A 13,678-nucleotide genomic window follows, 5' to 3' on the forward strand; every position below is an offset into this window, starting at 1 on the left:
TGGGTTTGTGCACATAGGCGACGTTGTTTCCGGTGATGTCTGGTGAGGACCTGCCTTACAACAGGCCTACAAGCCCTCAGTCCAGCCTCTCTCAGCCTATTGCGGACAGTCTGAGCACTGATGGAGAGACTGTGCCTTCCTGGTGTAACTCGGGCAGTTGTTGTTGCCATCCTGTACCTGTTCCGCAGGTGTGATGTTCGGATGTACCGATCCTGTGCAGGTGTTGTTACACGTGGTCTGCCACAGTGAGGACGATCAGCTGTCCATCCTGTCTCCCTGTAGCGCTGTCTTAGGCATCTCACAGTACAGACATTGCAATTTATTGCCCTGGCCACATCTGCAGTCCGAATGCCTCCTTGCAGCATGCCTAAGTCACGTTCACGTAGATGAGCAGGGACCCTAGGCATCTTTCTTTTGGTGTTTTTCAGAGTCAGTAGAAAGGCCTCTTTAGTGTCCTAAGTTTTCATAACTGTGACCTTAATTGCCTACCGTCCGTAAGCTGTTTGTGTCTTAATGACCGTTCCACAGATGCATGTTCATTAATTGTTTATGGTTCATTGAACAAGCATGGGAAACAGTGTTTAAACCCTTTACAATGAAGATCTGTGAAGTTATTTTGACATTTTGAACAAATTATTTTTGAAAGACAGGGTCCTTAATAAAGGGAAGATCCTTTTTTTGCTGAGTTTATGTTTCAGTAAAATTGGAYTTTTACCATTTATAGCAATGGTTATCAACTGTACTGCAGGGATGGAACATAAGTCGCAGAAAATTGAGGTTGTGGTGGCAGCTGCAGAGAGGTATTTGGGTGTGCGARACTTGACATCAGTTTTATTTTTTTAACCAGGCAAGTCAGTTAAGAACAAATTCTTATTTACAATGATGGCCTACCCTGGCCAAACCCTAACCCGGATAACGCTGGGCTTGTGGTACAGCCTGGAATCAAACCAGGGTCTGTAGTGACACCTCTAGCACTGAGATGCATTGCCTTAGACCACTGCGCCACTCGGGTGGTAGTGGTGTCCCATCCTTTCAGGTTGATGGCCTGAGGTAGGACTAAATATATTTAAATAGTGGAATAATTTTTGTTTGTTTGTGTAGTGTTAGATGGTAGGGTATTTGTTTATTTATTTATTTTTTCAAGAAAAGTTGTACTCGAGTCTAGTAGGTGGCAGTAATGCAACGTTTGTTGGATGCAACCGCCGTTAAACCTAATTGAAGAAGAAGAAGAAGAAGAAGAAGAAGTAGTAGCAGTTAGGCTTCAGGGAATCACTACGTTTCATAGTGAAGGAGGCTTACTGATTTCACATCAAAATGATGACATTTCTACCTAAACTGCTTTTGCTAGTATTACTAGCTTTCCCGGCCACGATTATCATGAAAGGTGAGTCTATCGAACTGGAATTAGGTTGACTAGCTGAATTGAAACAGCCTTGGCTATTACAGCTAACGTTAGCTTTATGGAAGGCCACTGTCTGACAGTGTCCCATGCGCATTTTGACATGTGCAAATATTATTTTCTGCTAGTACGGCATTGTAGCTACTGTCCTTCTCAAATAATCGTTTTGTCGGTTTCGATACTGGCTACACGTTTTAGTACCTATTCATTTCAAATGTAATATAACAGATTCTTGCTCAGTCAAAAGTGGAAGCTACGGTATCTACAGTAACTAGACTGACGTGTCCTTACCAGCCAGCTTGCTGCTAGCTGTCATTCATGTAGCCAGCTATCTAGGTTGCTAAATAAGTTGCTAATTTGTATCTACACCATCACCTAGTTAAGTTTATTTCTGTTGTGCTGATTGTCTGTTTAATCTACCTAACTATCTGTCCGTGTGCTCTGGTGGAATGTGTCTAGCTAGTACTACTAGCTAACGTTAGTACTAGTGCTAGCTAGTACTGCTAGTTAACGTTAGTACTAGTGCTAGCTAGTAGTTAACGTTGTCGATAATGAACACAATTAGAAACGCAACATTTTCAAAGATTTCAATGAGTTAGTTTATATAAGGCAATAAGTCAATTGAAATACATTAATTAGGCCCTAATCTATTGATTTCACATGGGAATACCGATATGCATCCGTTGGTCACATATACCTTTAACAAAAAGGTAGGGAGGGCATGGATCAGAACCAGCCAGTATCTGGTGTGACCACCATTTGCCTCATGCAGCGCGACACATCTCCTTCACTTAGAGTTGATCAGGCTGTTGATTGTGGAATGTTGCCCCACTCTTCATTGGCTGTGCTAAGTTACTGGATATTGTTGGGAACTGGAACACGTTCTTAAATGTTGATCCAGAGCATCCCAAACGTGCTCAATGGATGACATGTCTGAGTATACAGGCCATGGAAGAACTGCAACATTTTCAGCTTCCAGGAATTGTGTACAGATCCTTGCAGCATGGGGTCCTGCGTTATCACGCTGAATAATGAGCTGATGGCGGCAGATGAATGGCATGACAATGGGCCTCAGGATCTCGTCACGGTATCTCTGTGCATTCAAATTGTCATCGATAAAATGCAATTGTTTTCTTGTCCATAGCTTATGCCTGCCCATCCAATAACCATATTGCCACCAACGTTCACATCCGCAAACTGCTTGCCCACAACACCATACACGTGATCTGCGGTTGTGAGGCCAGTTGGACGTACTACCAAATTCTCTTAAACGACGGCTGCGGCATATGGTAGAGAAATGAACATTACGTTACGACATTCCTGCAGTCATCATGCCAATTGCACACTCCCTTAACTTGAGACATCTGTGGCGTTGGGTGACCCAACTGCACATTTTAGTGGCTTTTATTGTCCCTAGCGCAAGGTGCACCCGTGTAATGATTCTGCTGTTTAATGAGCTTCTTGATATGCCACACCTGACAAATGGATGGATTATCTTGGCAAAGGAGAAATGCTCATTAACAGGGATGTAAATCAATTTGTTCACCAAATTTCAGAGAAATTAGCTTTTTCTGCATTTGTTGACAAAAGTGGACCAACACTTTACATGTTGCATTTTATATTATTATATTTGTTCAGTAAATTAATAGTCTGATTTAATCAACAAATACAGTAGTCAGATTAAAAAGGTTAAAGGTACAAGACTGTACATATCTGGCTATGTTGACAAAATCACTATATATCCCATCGAGCCAAGAGGGGAAAGGCTGCCCGTTGTCACAGTTCCAAGACCAGTCAGAAACGTCCAGCTAACCCTACGCCAATGACGCTGGTGCATCTCCAAACTGAACTTAAGTAGCAATGATATCCTTTGCCACCATTGTCTGACGACACGACAGATGGCTTGAACCAGTCATGACTATTCCACAAACAAATCATTTAAGTTTCTTTCTAGAAAATGTCTTATTTACATGATTGTATAACTAGCAAAGGAGTTTTGAWGTTGAGGGTGCAGTATTTATGAAGTTTGGCAATGAGGATGACAAACTAGCATAGTTCAGCTAGTTTATCCAGGGAAAACAAACTCTGACAGAATATAGCTGGGCGCACATGAACACTAGACTAATTCAGGACACCGATTATAGTTTTTATTCCCTGATATCAGGAGCTGGCAGCAAAGTTTTGATTAAACGTTTCAGACGGAAACTAATACATCAGATGACAAATATTTGAGAGCGAATCCATATATAAACCCAAAATCAGCTGTATTTGCCAATATTAAGTCTCCCGGGTGGCGCAGTGGTCTAGGGCACTGCATCGCAGTGCTAGCTGCGCCACCAGAGTCTCTGGGTTCGCGCCCAGGCTCTGTCGCAGCCTGCCGCAACCGGGAGATCCGTGGGGCGACGCACAATTGGCATAGCGTCGTCCGGGTTAGGGAGGGTTTGGCCGGTAGGGAGGGTTTGGCCGGTAGGGATATCCTTGTCTCAGTATRTAAAAATTTTATAAAATGTATGCACTCTACTGTAAGTCGCTCTGGATAAGAGCGTCTGCTCTTGGCCGGTAGGGATATCCTTGTCTCAGTATGTAAAAATGTAATAAAATGTATGCACTCTACTGTAAGTCGCTCTGGATAAGAGCGTCTGCCAAATGACTTAAATGTAATTAAAACAACGCTTAAAATGATGTTTGAGTGAACCTGAATCCAAAAAATGTATAGTGAAGTCGCTTCTAGACACTGTAGACTCCTCCTCTTCACCATTCTATGCCTAGTCTTCATCTCCTGTCACTCAATTTACATCAAAAACCATGATTTCAACATGGGACAAGCAGCCCTCTATTTTTGTCAAAGCCTGAAAATCGTATCTGTTGTTCTGACATTGTAGCCAGCAGTGTTTTGCTTGAGTGGTTCAACATTAGAAGCTTGCGATATGAGTCATTTGATAATTCAATGACTTTTGCTAGGCCTAAAACCTGTGACTGTAATGAACACAAGATTTGTTCAACCTCAGTTTTAGTCCCTTGATAAGATATTAGCTATGTAGCTAAACGCCCTTTCTGCAGCCATGGTAGGTCTGGTGATGTGAACATAATAATAGGATTCATTTTGACTCAGTGACTTCTCTAAGTTAGTTAGATTTGAGATTTTAAGTCGGATGTATTTCCTTACAATCAATGCAGGGCCATTGGTGGCAGCTCAGGATGCTACTGAGGACGAGGAGGCAGCTGATGAAGATGCTGTGGATGATGATGTGAACGCAGAGGATGAGGATGACGAGGCCGAAGTTGAAGATGATGAAAATACGGAATTGGTAAGAGGTTAGGCTACTTTTGTCTCCCTCCCTAGGCTTTTTTTGTGTAAAAAAAAATAAACGCAATGTCTCTTTTGTATATTTTAGACGGAAGAAAAAGAGGAAGAGGAGGAAGCCGTAGGAGGAGATGTGAAAGCCTCCCCCAATGCTGACACCACCATCCTCTTCGTCAAGGGAGATGGTAGGAGTATGAGCACAGACTAGGGCTCGTCTCAACATATCTGCATGTTGAATTTTGCACATCATTTCCTCATGATTGTTTTGAACTGCTTGTTTTCACAGACTATGACTTGTATTTGTAGATGGATTGACTTAGCTACGATGCTTAGGATATATGTTTCAACCTCATTTATTGCACATGGCACTGAACAAATGTCTGCTCAATTACTTGAATGAAAAGGAATTCATCTGATTTTGACAAGCCTGTGTGCTTCAAATTCACCTGAAAGTCAACACTCCAACTCTTCTGTTGCACTTTCTCCTGTCTTTTGCCTTCAGACTTCCCAGCTAACGACATTGTGAAGTTCCTGATGGGCTTCACCAACAAAGGCAGCGACAACTTTGTGGTGGAGTCGCTGGACGCATCCTTCCGCTACCCGCAGGACTTCCAGTTTTACATCCAGAACTTCACAGCCCTGCAGCTGGGAATAGTGGTGCCTGCCGGGCGCCAGGCCACATTTGAGTACTCTTTCATCCCCGCCGAGCCCATGGGTGGGCGCCCCTTCGGCCTGGTTATCAACCTCAACTACAAGGACAGCAACGTAAGTGGGCCTTGGCTCTTGTCTGTGATTAGTCAGCCATTTTGTGATAGGCAATCATTTGTGAAAAAGACTATCAAGAATGGTCATGGGTGTTGTTTTTCAGTTTCCTTTCTCTTGGCAAGTGTTGAGATATAACAACTTATAGCTGTGAAGCTTCTTTCATTCATTTTATATAGTGGTGTGTGGCTGAAGTCTTTCCTTTGCTTGTGAGGTTGCACTTTCATATAAAATGGGGAAAGATGAATGATAGTTCACTAGCTGGAGGTGATATCTGAGCCTCTCCCTTGCGCCTCTCTCAGGGTAACTTGTTCCAGGATGCTGTGTTCAACCAGACTGTGACCATCACAGAGAGAGAGGACGGACTGGACGGAGAGACGTAAGTGAGACTAGATGGGCTAGCCCTGTGTTGGAAGACGTTCAGAAGGGCTAAATGAAACCACTCTATTGGGGATGGCTGCCAAACAAACAGCCGCCACACCAGGTGTCTTAACTCCTCTCTGTTTTCTGTATCTCTAGGATCTTCATGTATGTGTTCCTGTCTGGTTTGGGTCTGCTGGTGGTGGTAGGCCTTCATCAGCTGCTAGAGTCCAGAAAGGTAAAGCKACAAAGCCGACACCACTGAATGCAGAAGAATAATTAATTAAAGCTGCACTATGTAACTTTTTGGGTGACCTGACCAAATTCAGATAGAAATTAGTTGTAGTTCTGTCATTCTCATTGAAAGCAAGTCTAAGAAGCGGTAGATCTGTTGTATGTGCACTTTTTCTATGCTTCCCATTCTTAAGTTTTGTTTTTGCGTCTTCTACTTTCGGTTTTGAACACCAGCTGAAAATACAATCTTTTTGGTTATGGACAATGTATTTCACATCAGTTTAGATGGTACAATGATTCTCAACACTATACTTGCTTTTTTTTGTCACAAACTGAAATTACGTGAACTGTTAGAATTTTAGCAACCAGGAAGTGGCGGAGCGATTTCTGCGTAGTGCACCTTTAAGCATATTTTTCCTTTGTTTATGTGTGTGCTTTCCTCGTTTTTTCGAGAGGGATGCGAAGACCGAACGATATGTACTTTCGGTAGCTTTGCTGAAGCAATACACCATGACGAGATTTACATAGAATGTTGGTAGAGCAGTCCAGAGAGAAAGGAATTAGGAGATGCCTCTTCACATTCAACAGTGGGATTCTCCCAGTTCAGATGATTGTCAGTTGATGAGTCAATGTCCTTTTTTCAGGTTGAACACAGTGAGAGTCAGAAAAGGATTCGAGCTAGTACCACTACTTTTCTGAGGAACATGGAGGTAGACAGGGAAAGAGGCGGGTTCAGTTTCAGCTATTTCGTTGAAAAGCAAGAATGAGGGCAAAATGGATGTATGCTTTACTACTACAACTACTACTACTACTACTACTACTACTACTAATACTACTACTAATACTACTACTACTACTAATACTACTACTAATACTACTACTAATACTACTACTAATACTACTACTAATACTACTACTACTACTACTACTACTACTACTACTACTACTACTACATGAATAAAAGGCCATGTGTGTGGAAGATGGGTTTTGGGGATTGTGTTTTGAGAAAGTTCAAGTGTCTAACCCACACTAGAACATTTTAGAAGACTGAGGGGGATAAAGAGTTAATAGTTTGCAAGACAATTTTAGGGTTTTGTTTATGTAGAAGTCTAGTGAAAGTATAAGTTTCGTGGCTTCCTCAACGGTTCAGTCACTCTTGTGTTCTCCCCCACCCCGTGCAGAGGAGGCGGCCAGCTGCCAAGGTGGAGATGGGCACTTCTAGCCACAACGATGTGGACATGAGCTGGATTCCCCAGGAGACCCTTAACCAGATCAGTAAGTTCTCACCACTCACTCATCCAACATTATGCTAGCTAGTAGCCACAGGGGAACTAACTGTTTTATGCTAGCCATTAGCCACCGGGGTGCCAGCACCTTCAACAGCTGAGCCTAGGTTACTAACAGTGTAAAGTGAAATATATGGGTATATCTTAGATTGGGCTGCATAAGTGCATGGGATTTTTTTTTTTTAAGCTACAGTGTGTCGTAGAAAATTGCAAGATTACGTTATAATGCTTGTAAGATTATGTTATAATGCTTGTATTACATTATAATAGTTGTTTTATTCGACAGAATAGATATAACTATTGTGTGTGTGTTCCACTGAGGATGGGCCTCTATGAGATAGCACTGACCGAGGAGATTTATGCTGTCTTTGGGTGATAAAACCTAAAGAGCATTCCAGATTGGATGAGGTAATGGTTCTGTGCTATGAAGTACCAGGAACGAGATTAGAACCTCGTCTTATGGACCAAACTGAGCGATAATTTATAGCGAATGTTATCTGGCTAAGGGATACTCCTTTCTCAATTATAAAGGCCCTTTGTGAAGAGTTCCTAAGATCTGTGGTTTGTCATGTAGGTTGAGAGGGGTGTATCTTGGCTATAAAAGATCTTTGTAATTTTCTGTAGTCACTCCCAATGGTTCATTAGAAATGGTGCATCATTGAAAGTCAAATTGCTATTGCAAAGCTCTTATTATTAAAGATGTCGTTTAAGTATAACTCTGACTGGTGTGTGAAGTTTGTAACTCTCCTCATTTGGTAATGCAGAAATATGCCACCACAAGTGTCAAATGAAAGGCTTTTAAGAGGACTGAAGTGTAAGCACATCCTAGCTGTTATGCCCCGTCCTTGCTGTGGTCCTCTTTCTATAGCCTACATGCTCCTCTATTGTGCAATCCCCTCTAGTTCACCAACTGCTGTCAGCTTTGTAACGTTGYAATGTTTCCATAGATGCCTGTTGTCAACTTTGGGGATATTGAATTTTTCTAGAATTCTCTCTGTTTGGCTGGTGTTTCAAAACTACCTGTTCTCTCTCTGGGCATGGGTTCATTCTCTTTTCTCTCTCTCCCTCTTTCCTTGTGTCTTCAGTGCAGAGTCGGCGAGGTGAGGCTTCCCTTTCTCTCAGGAGTGAGCGGTAGTAGTTTAGCTAAATGTTAAGTTTGCTCTAGTTGTAGTACTAAAGAACGCATCTGTTTGACTCAACAGTGAATGCAATTAGCATATTCAGAAGCACTGATATCTCAATCATTGATTCATCTTAGTCTCTGTTGTAGCATCTATGGTCAATCAATTGGCTATGGTCACTGACATCAGTCCACAGAGACACTCCTCATAGGTCTGAAAGGGTCAATTTGATATAGACCTAATCACCATATTTGCCTATGTGGAGTTTCTACCATAACTCATCCAATTCTTCCAGATCTACAAGCTGCGGCTAGGTGTTGATTTTAGACTGTGATCTAAAAMAAATAATATGATCCAAAGAGTGACATCTAAAAAGGACACCACCTGCAAACCTTCCCTAAACCTCTCCTCTCGTTTCCCCAGACAAGGCTTCCCCCAGACGATCTCCCCGCAAGCGGACACAGAAGCGCTCTGCTGGTTCGGACGAGTGATGGGCCCCCACTGCCCAGTTCTGCCAGTCGCGCCTGATGCAGCCATAGCGCCAACCTTGTCAGCTGGGGAGAGGCAACAGCCTTCTCTCACCACAAAATCTCTTCACAAGAGGCCGGTTTCTACTGCTAAACTAGACGATAAATACCAAACGGACCCATTTTATTTTATTTTGTCGAGGCGTTATTATCACAGGTATTGTGATGAAGAAATGGTTAATTCATTTTGAGTAAGTTTTTGTTAAGATTAAAGCCCTGAAAGATGGAGATGGGAGGGGGGGATATTAGAGCTAGGTAAATGATAGTGGGGGATGATACATTTCATGTTTTTTTTCTTTTAGGTAATTTTTGGTTGCGATTGCCTTTCATGTTTTTACCTGTGGATATCTTTTTGAGGCAGAATAGTGATTGTTGTTTTTGGTATCCCGGAGAGCCATGATTACACACACCATGTCTGTAAGAAAAAAATATATATAATGTTTTGCACTGGTTAATATCTACACATTTGTGTTTCTGTCACATTGTTCTCTGCTGCTTCGTGGCACAGAGGATGGCTGGCTTCGAATCTTGTCATTTGAAGTGCACTGCAATGTTCGGCCATCTTTCACAGCTTGGATGATTCGGTGAAGACATGAGGACATGGTAAACAGTCTTCTTTTGTCCTCAATGTGCCTGTAAAAAAAATATATACACGTTTTGTGTCATTTACTGTAAATTTGCATTCTTTATTCCAAGGCTCGATTTATTTAATCTAAACCTATGAATTCAGTATTTAATTTTAAATCTGAGGATCTGAATACAGCACTGGTGTGTGTGTGTGTGTGTGTGTGTGTGTGTGTGTGTGTGTGTGTGTGTGGTGTTGTATTACACTGATGAGTGCCCTGCAATGCTAATTTAGTTTCTTGACTTGTCTGTGTTTTACAGGGACAGTACATTTACTACTGTACACAAGGCCCCCCCATTTCATAAACTTTGAGAGGGGCTTTGGACTAACTGTTTGGCACTGACTGTCAAATTTGTGAAAACAAATGTTCGCTATAAAATCTTCCACCCCCCCCCCCCCCAAACCATCTTTCCGTTGTGTGATTCATGGAGCTTTTTATTTACCATTTGAGAATAGATGGATCCCCAAAAAAAAAAAAATCCCCTCTGTATATGAACTTGTAATGAAAACATATTGTAGCAACAAAACAAAAAAAAATTACGCCACAGTATGAAAGTGTTCATTTTGGACACTGGTGCAGCTTGATGTAGAAAACAGAAAATTAAAGTGGAGATGTATGTGCTTTGTCTTTATTTACTGCAGTGTGAACTAATACATATTTTGTCTTCACTCTTGCTGAACACTCAATGAATTCATTAAGTAATTGATTAGTGTATAAGGGGTAGAGCAATAACCGCACAGCCCGGGATTAAAACAAACAGCACTGTGCAGAAATTGCTTTTAGTCGAACATAACCTTTTTAAAAGTCAAATGCAATGCGATGTTTGTGCATTGTAGTTTGTTTGAACCCTGGGCCTGTATCTACAAAGCCTCTCAGAGTAGGAATACTGATCTGGGATCTGACCAGATAATCTTATTCATTATTATCCTTAGAGATACACTACATGACCAAAAGTATGTGGACACCTTGTCGAACATCTCATTMCAAAATCATGGGCATTAATATGGAGTTGGTCMCCTCTTTACTGCTAAAACAGCCTCCACTCTTCTGGGAAGGCTTTCCACTAGATGTTGRAACATTGTTGAGGGGACTTACGTCCATTCAGCCACGAGTGTTAGTGAGGTCGGGCACTGATGTTGGTGTGCCAATTCATCCCAAAGGTGTTCGATGGGGTTGAAGTCAGGGCCAGTTAAGTTCTTCCACACCAATCTCGATAAACCATTACTATTGAAAGTCAACTTATGCATAGTGCCAACTGTGAAGTTTGGTGGAGGAGGAATAATGGTCTGGGGCTGTGTTTCATGGTTCAGACTAGGCCCCTTTGTTCCAGTTAAGGGAAATCTTAACACTACAACATGAAATTACATTTTAGACAATTCTGTGCTTCCACGTTTGTGGAAGGCCCTTTCCTGTTTCAGCATGTCTATGCCCCCGTGCACAAAGTGAGGTCCATACAGAAATGGTTTGTTGAGATCAGTGTGGAAGAACTTGACTGGCCTGCACATAGTCCTGAACTCAACCCCATCAAACACCTTTGGGATATATTAGCACGCCAACTGCAAACCAGGTCTAACCAGGCCTCTTGTGGCTGAATGGAAGCAAGTCCCCACAGCAATGTTCCAACATCTAGTGGAAAGTGTTCCCAGAAGATTGGAGGCTGTTATGGCAGCAAAAGGGGGGACCAACTCCATATTAATACCCATGTTTTTGGAATGAGATGTTTGATAAGCAGGTGTCCACATACTTTTGGTCATGTAGTGTATCTCTGGACTTGTGGAATGGTGTGCGTGTATGAAGTGAGTTGTTTATTTGCATATGTCTGTATTTGAGAAATAAAGTGTCAATATGTACAACGTTTAAAATACATYACATCTAAACCACACAAGTATAAATGATGTATTCACAAAATCAAGAATTTGTATATACACCATCCACCGATACAGATACAGTAGCAATGCTAGTCAACCCTGTCTTCTGCATTTGGCCACAGGTTCTCATCCACATCACATCTTATGTCATCTTGGGCAATACACCTAGGAAATAATATTTTGGCATGCCTGGTCCATCCCTGGCAATCTTCTGCAGATATGTCCAGGCATCCAGCATTCATTGTGTCCAGGAGGGACATTTGATCATGTGGATGATGGTCATAAACCTTCCACCTCCATGAGGAGAATAATTCCTCTGTGGGGTTGAGGAGTGGAGAGTAAGGTGGGAGGAACAGTGACACCATCCTGGGATGGGCTGCAAACCAATCTGTGACTGCATGGGAGTGGTGAAATGCCACATTGTCCCATACAATTACAAACGTTGGCCGATTTCGCCTCACTGCAACCCTTTCCTCACCTGGCACAACCCTTCCATAGAGGTCATCCAGGAATGAAATGAGACGCTCGGTGTTGTATGGCCCAATTAGAGGTTTGTGTAACAGCAATCCATCAGAGGATATTGCTGYACACATTGTGATGTYGGCACCCCTCTGGCCCGGGACATCCACTRTGGCTCTTTTCCCAATCACATTCCTTCCTCACTGCTGTGTTTTGGCCAAGTTGAAACCAGCCTCATCCACAAAGATGTATATGTGGCGTGTTTGCCTGGCTTCAATCTCTATGACTCTCTAAAATAAGGCAAGATAAGGCAATATAAGAGTTAGGCTATTACGGTAGTTTACATTATACCTAAAACATGCCATTGTGTGCCTCTGCTCGGTTTGGTTTTGTTCAAAACCAGTTCTGTATTTTATAGTCATCTTACCTGGACATATTGGTTCCTGAGTTGCTTGACTCGTTCAGAGTTCCTCTCAAAGGGGACAGTGTACAACTGCTTCATCCTGACTTGATGTTGTTTCAGGACTCTAGAAATAGTTATGCTTACATTGTGAATATTTCCAAATGTAATGTTGTCTGCCAACCCTTTGTCCCGAATCCCTTTGAGTTTTATGCCATTGCTTCTAATGACCATATCAACGATTGCAGTTTCCTGCATAGCAGTGAAAATCCTACCTCTCCTGCCTGTGGGAGGTAACCATTTGGGTCCTAAGCAGAAATACAAAAACAATTACACACAAGTGGGTTTGTAGGCTTTGCTCAATTTACTTCTGTAATGTGCAGTTCAGTCAGATGCCCTTGCAGAATGCACATCTTACCTGTTGTTTTGCTGGACATTTCTTACAATAGATGGCACTGTTGATCATTGCTGATTTGGCTGCACTCTCAGATCAGCCTCTCTCATTGATAGACCATGATTTATTACATGATCAGTTATAGTRKCCCTAATCTCATCTGAGACTACAGCTCTTGATCTTCCTCTCAGTCTTCTTCCACCACGCGTACGTACTCCTCTCTACTCTCCCAGCCACTCTTCTTCCTCTGTCAGCCACTTCTCTATCTCTGTCTGGGTCCATGTTTACATTACAGTACAGCATTATTCCTAAGATGTCCCCTTTTGTATAGATGGTAATGAAATTGAAAGACTAACACCTGGGTAGGTGTTCAGCTACAATGGGAATCAGCTGTGGTTGGTCTAATTGTTTTGATAGTATTTCATTTTTTAGATGTGGAATATATTTCAATACGGTATTACTGAAGAAATGTAGCAAATTGCTGTCTTATTCAGTTTTGTGTTATGTTAGGTTTTGAACTTAAGTTTAACAGTTTTGAAAATAGTTTTTAAACATTGGCCTGTAGGTACATAGAGTTTTGGTGGTGTTTGTGTCTGAGTGAGATAAGAATTCATGAAATTTGAAAGATGTAGTCATTGAATGCAATGAGTATTGAGAAATGAGTCCTAGCGATTGTAAAAAAACAACTAAATTAAAGTGCCTTTTAATATAGACCACATGGAAATTCTATAAATATGATTTTTAATATGAATAAAGACTTGCTAAAGTGCCAAAATGCAGCATTTTGACATGTCCCTTTGTGCACTCAATGTGACTTCTCTGTGAATTATAACCCCAAAATATCTAAGTTTTCACCATTGTAAAGCCCCAGTTTTTAGTGATTAATTTTAAAGTAAAAAAACAACAACCTGTCCCTMATTTTATGGTCAACCCTGTTA

The 13,678-nt window shown here is 41.7% G+C and overlaps 1 protein-coding gene across 3 annotated transcripts; it reads left to right on the forward strand.

Moving 5' to 3' along the window:
- The first annotated feature begins 1,209 nt into the window (after positions 1-1,209).
- On the forward strand, positions 1,210-10,239 carry LOC111972834 (signal sequence receptor, alpha). Of its 3 annotated transcripts, XR_011480897.1 has the most exons (10): positions 1,210-1,384; positions 4,577-4,707; positions 4,795-4,888; positions 5,206-5,468; positions 5,768-5,844; positions 5,985-6,063; positions 7,241-7,334; positions 8,431-8,445; positions 8,890-9,596; positions 9,879-10,239. XR_011480897.1 is itself a non-coding variant. In XM_023999940.2 (9 exons), the coding sequence occupies exons 1-9, from the start codon at positions 1,315-1,317 to the stop codon at positions 8,955-8,957; spliced, it is 891 nt and encodes a 296-aa protein (XP_023855708.1). In that variant the 5' UTR covers positions 1,210-1,314; the 3' UTR covers positions 8,958-10,239. The 3 variants fall into 3 exon arrangements, 2 of the variants coding, with proteins under 2 accessions (XP_023855708.1, XP_023855709.1); XM_023999940.2 differs by having other exon boundaries at positions 8,890-10,239; XM_023999941.2 differs by lacking the exon at positions 8,431-8,445 and having other exon boundaries at positions 8,890-10,239.
- Positions 10,240-13,678: the final 3,439 nt, after the last annotated feature.

Source organism: Salvelinus sp. IW2-2015, linkage group LG14 (genome assembly GCF_002910315.2).
Source record: "Salvelinus sp. IW2-2015 linkage group LG14, ASM291031v2, whole genome shotgun sequence".
In the NCBI taxonomy this organism is placed as follows: Eukaryota; Metazoa; Chordata; class Actinopteri; order Salmoniformes; family Salmonidae; genus Salvelinus; species Salvelinus sp. IW2-2015.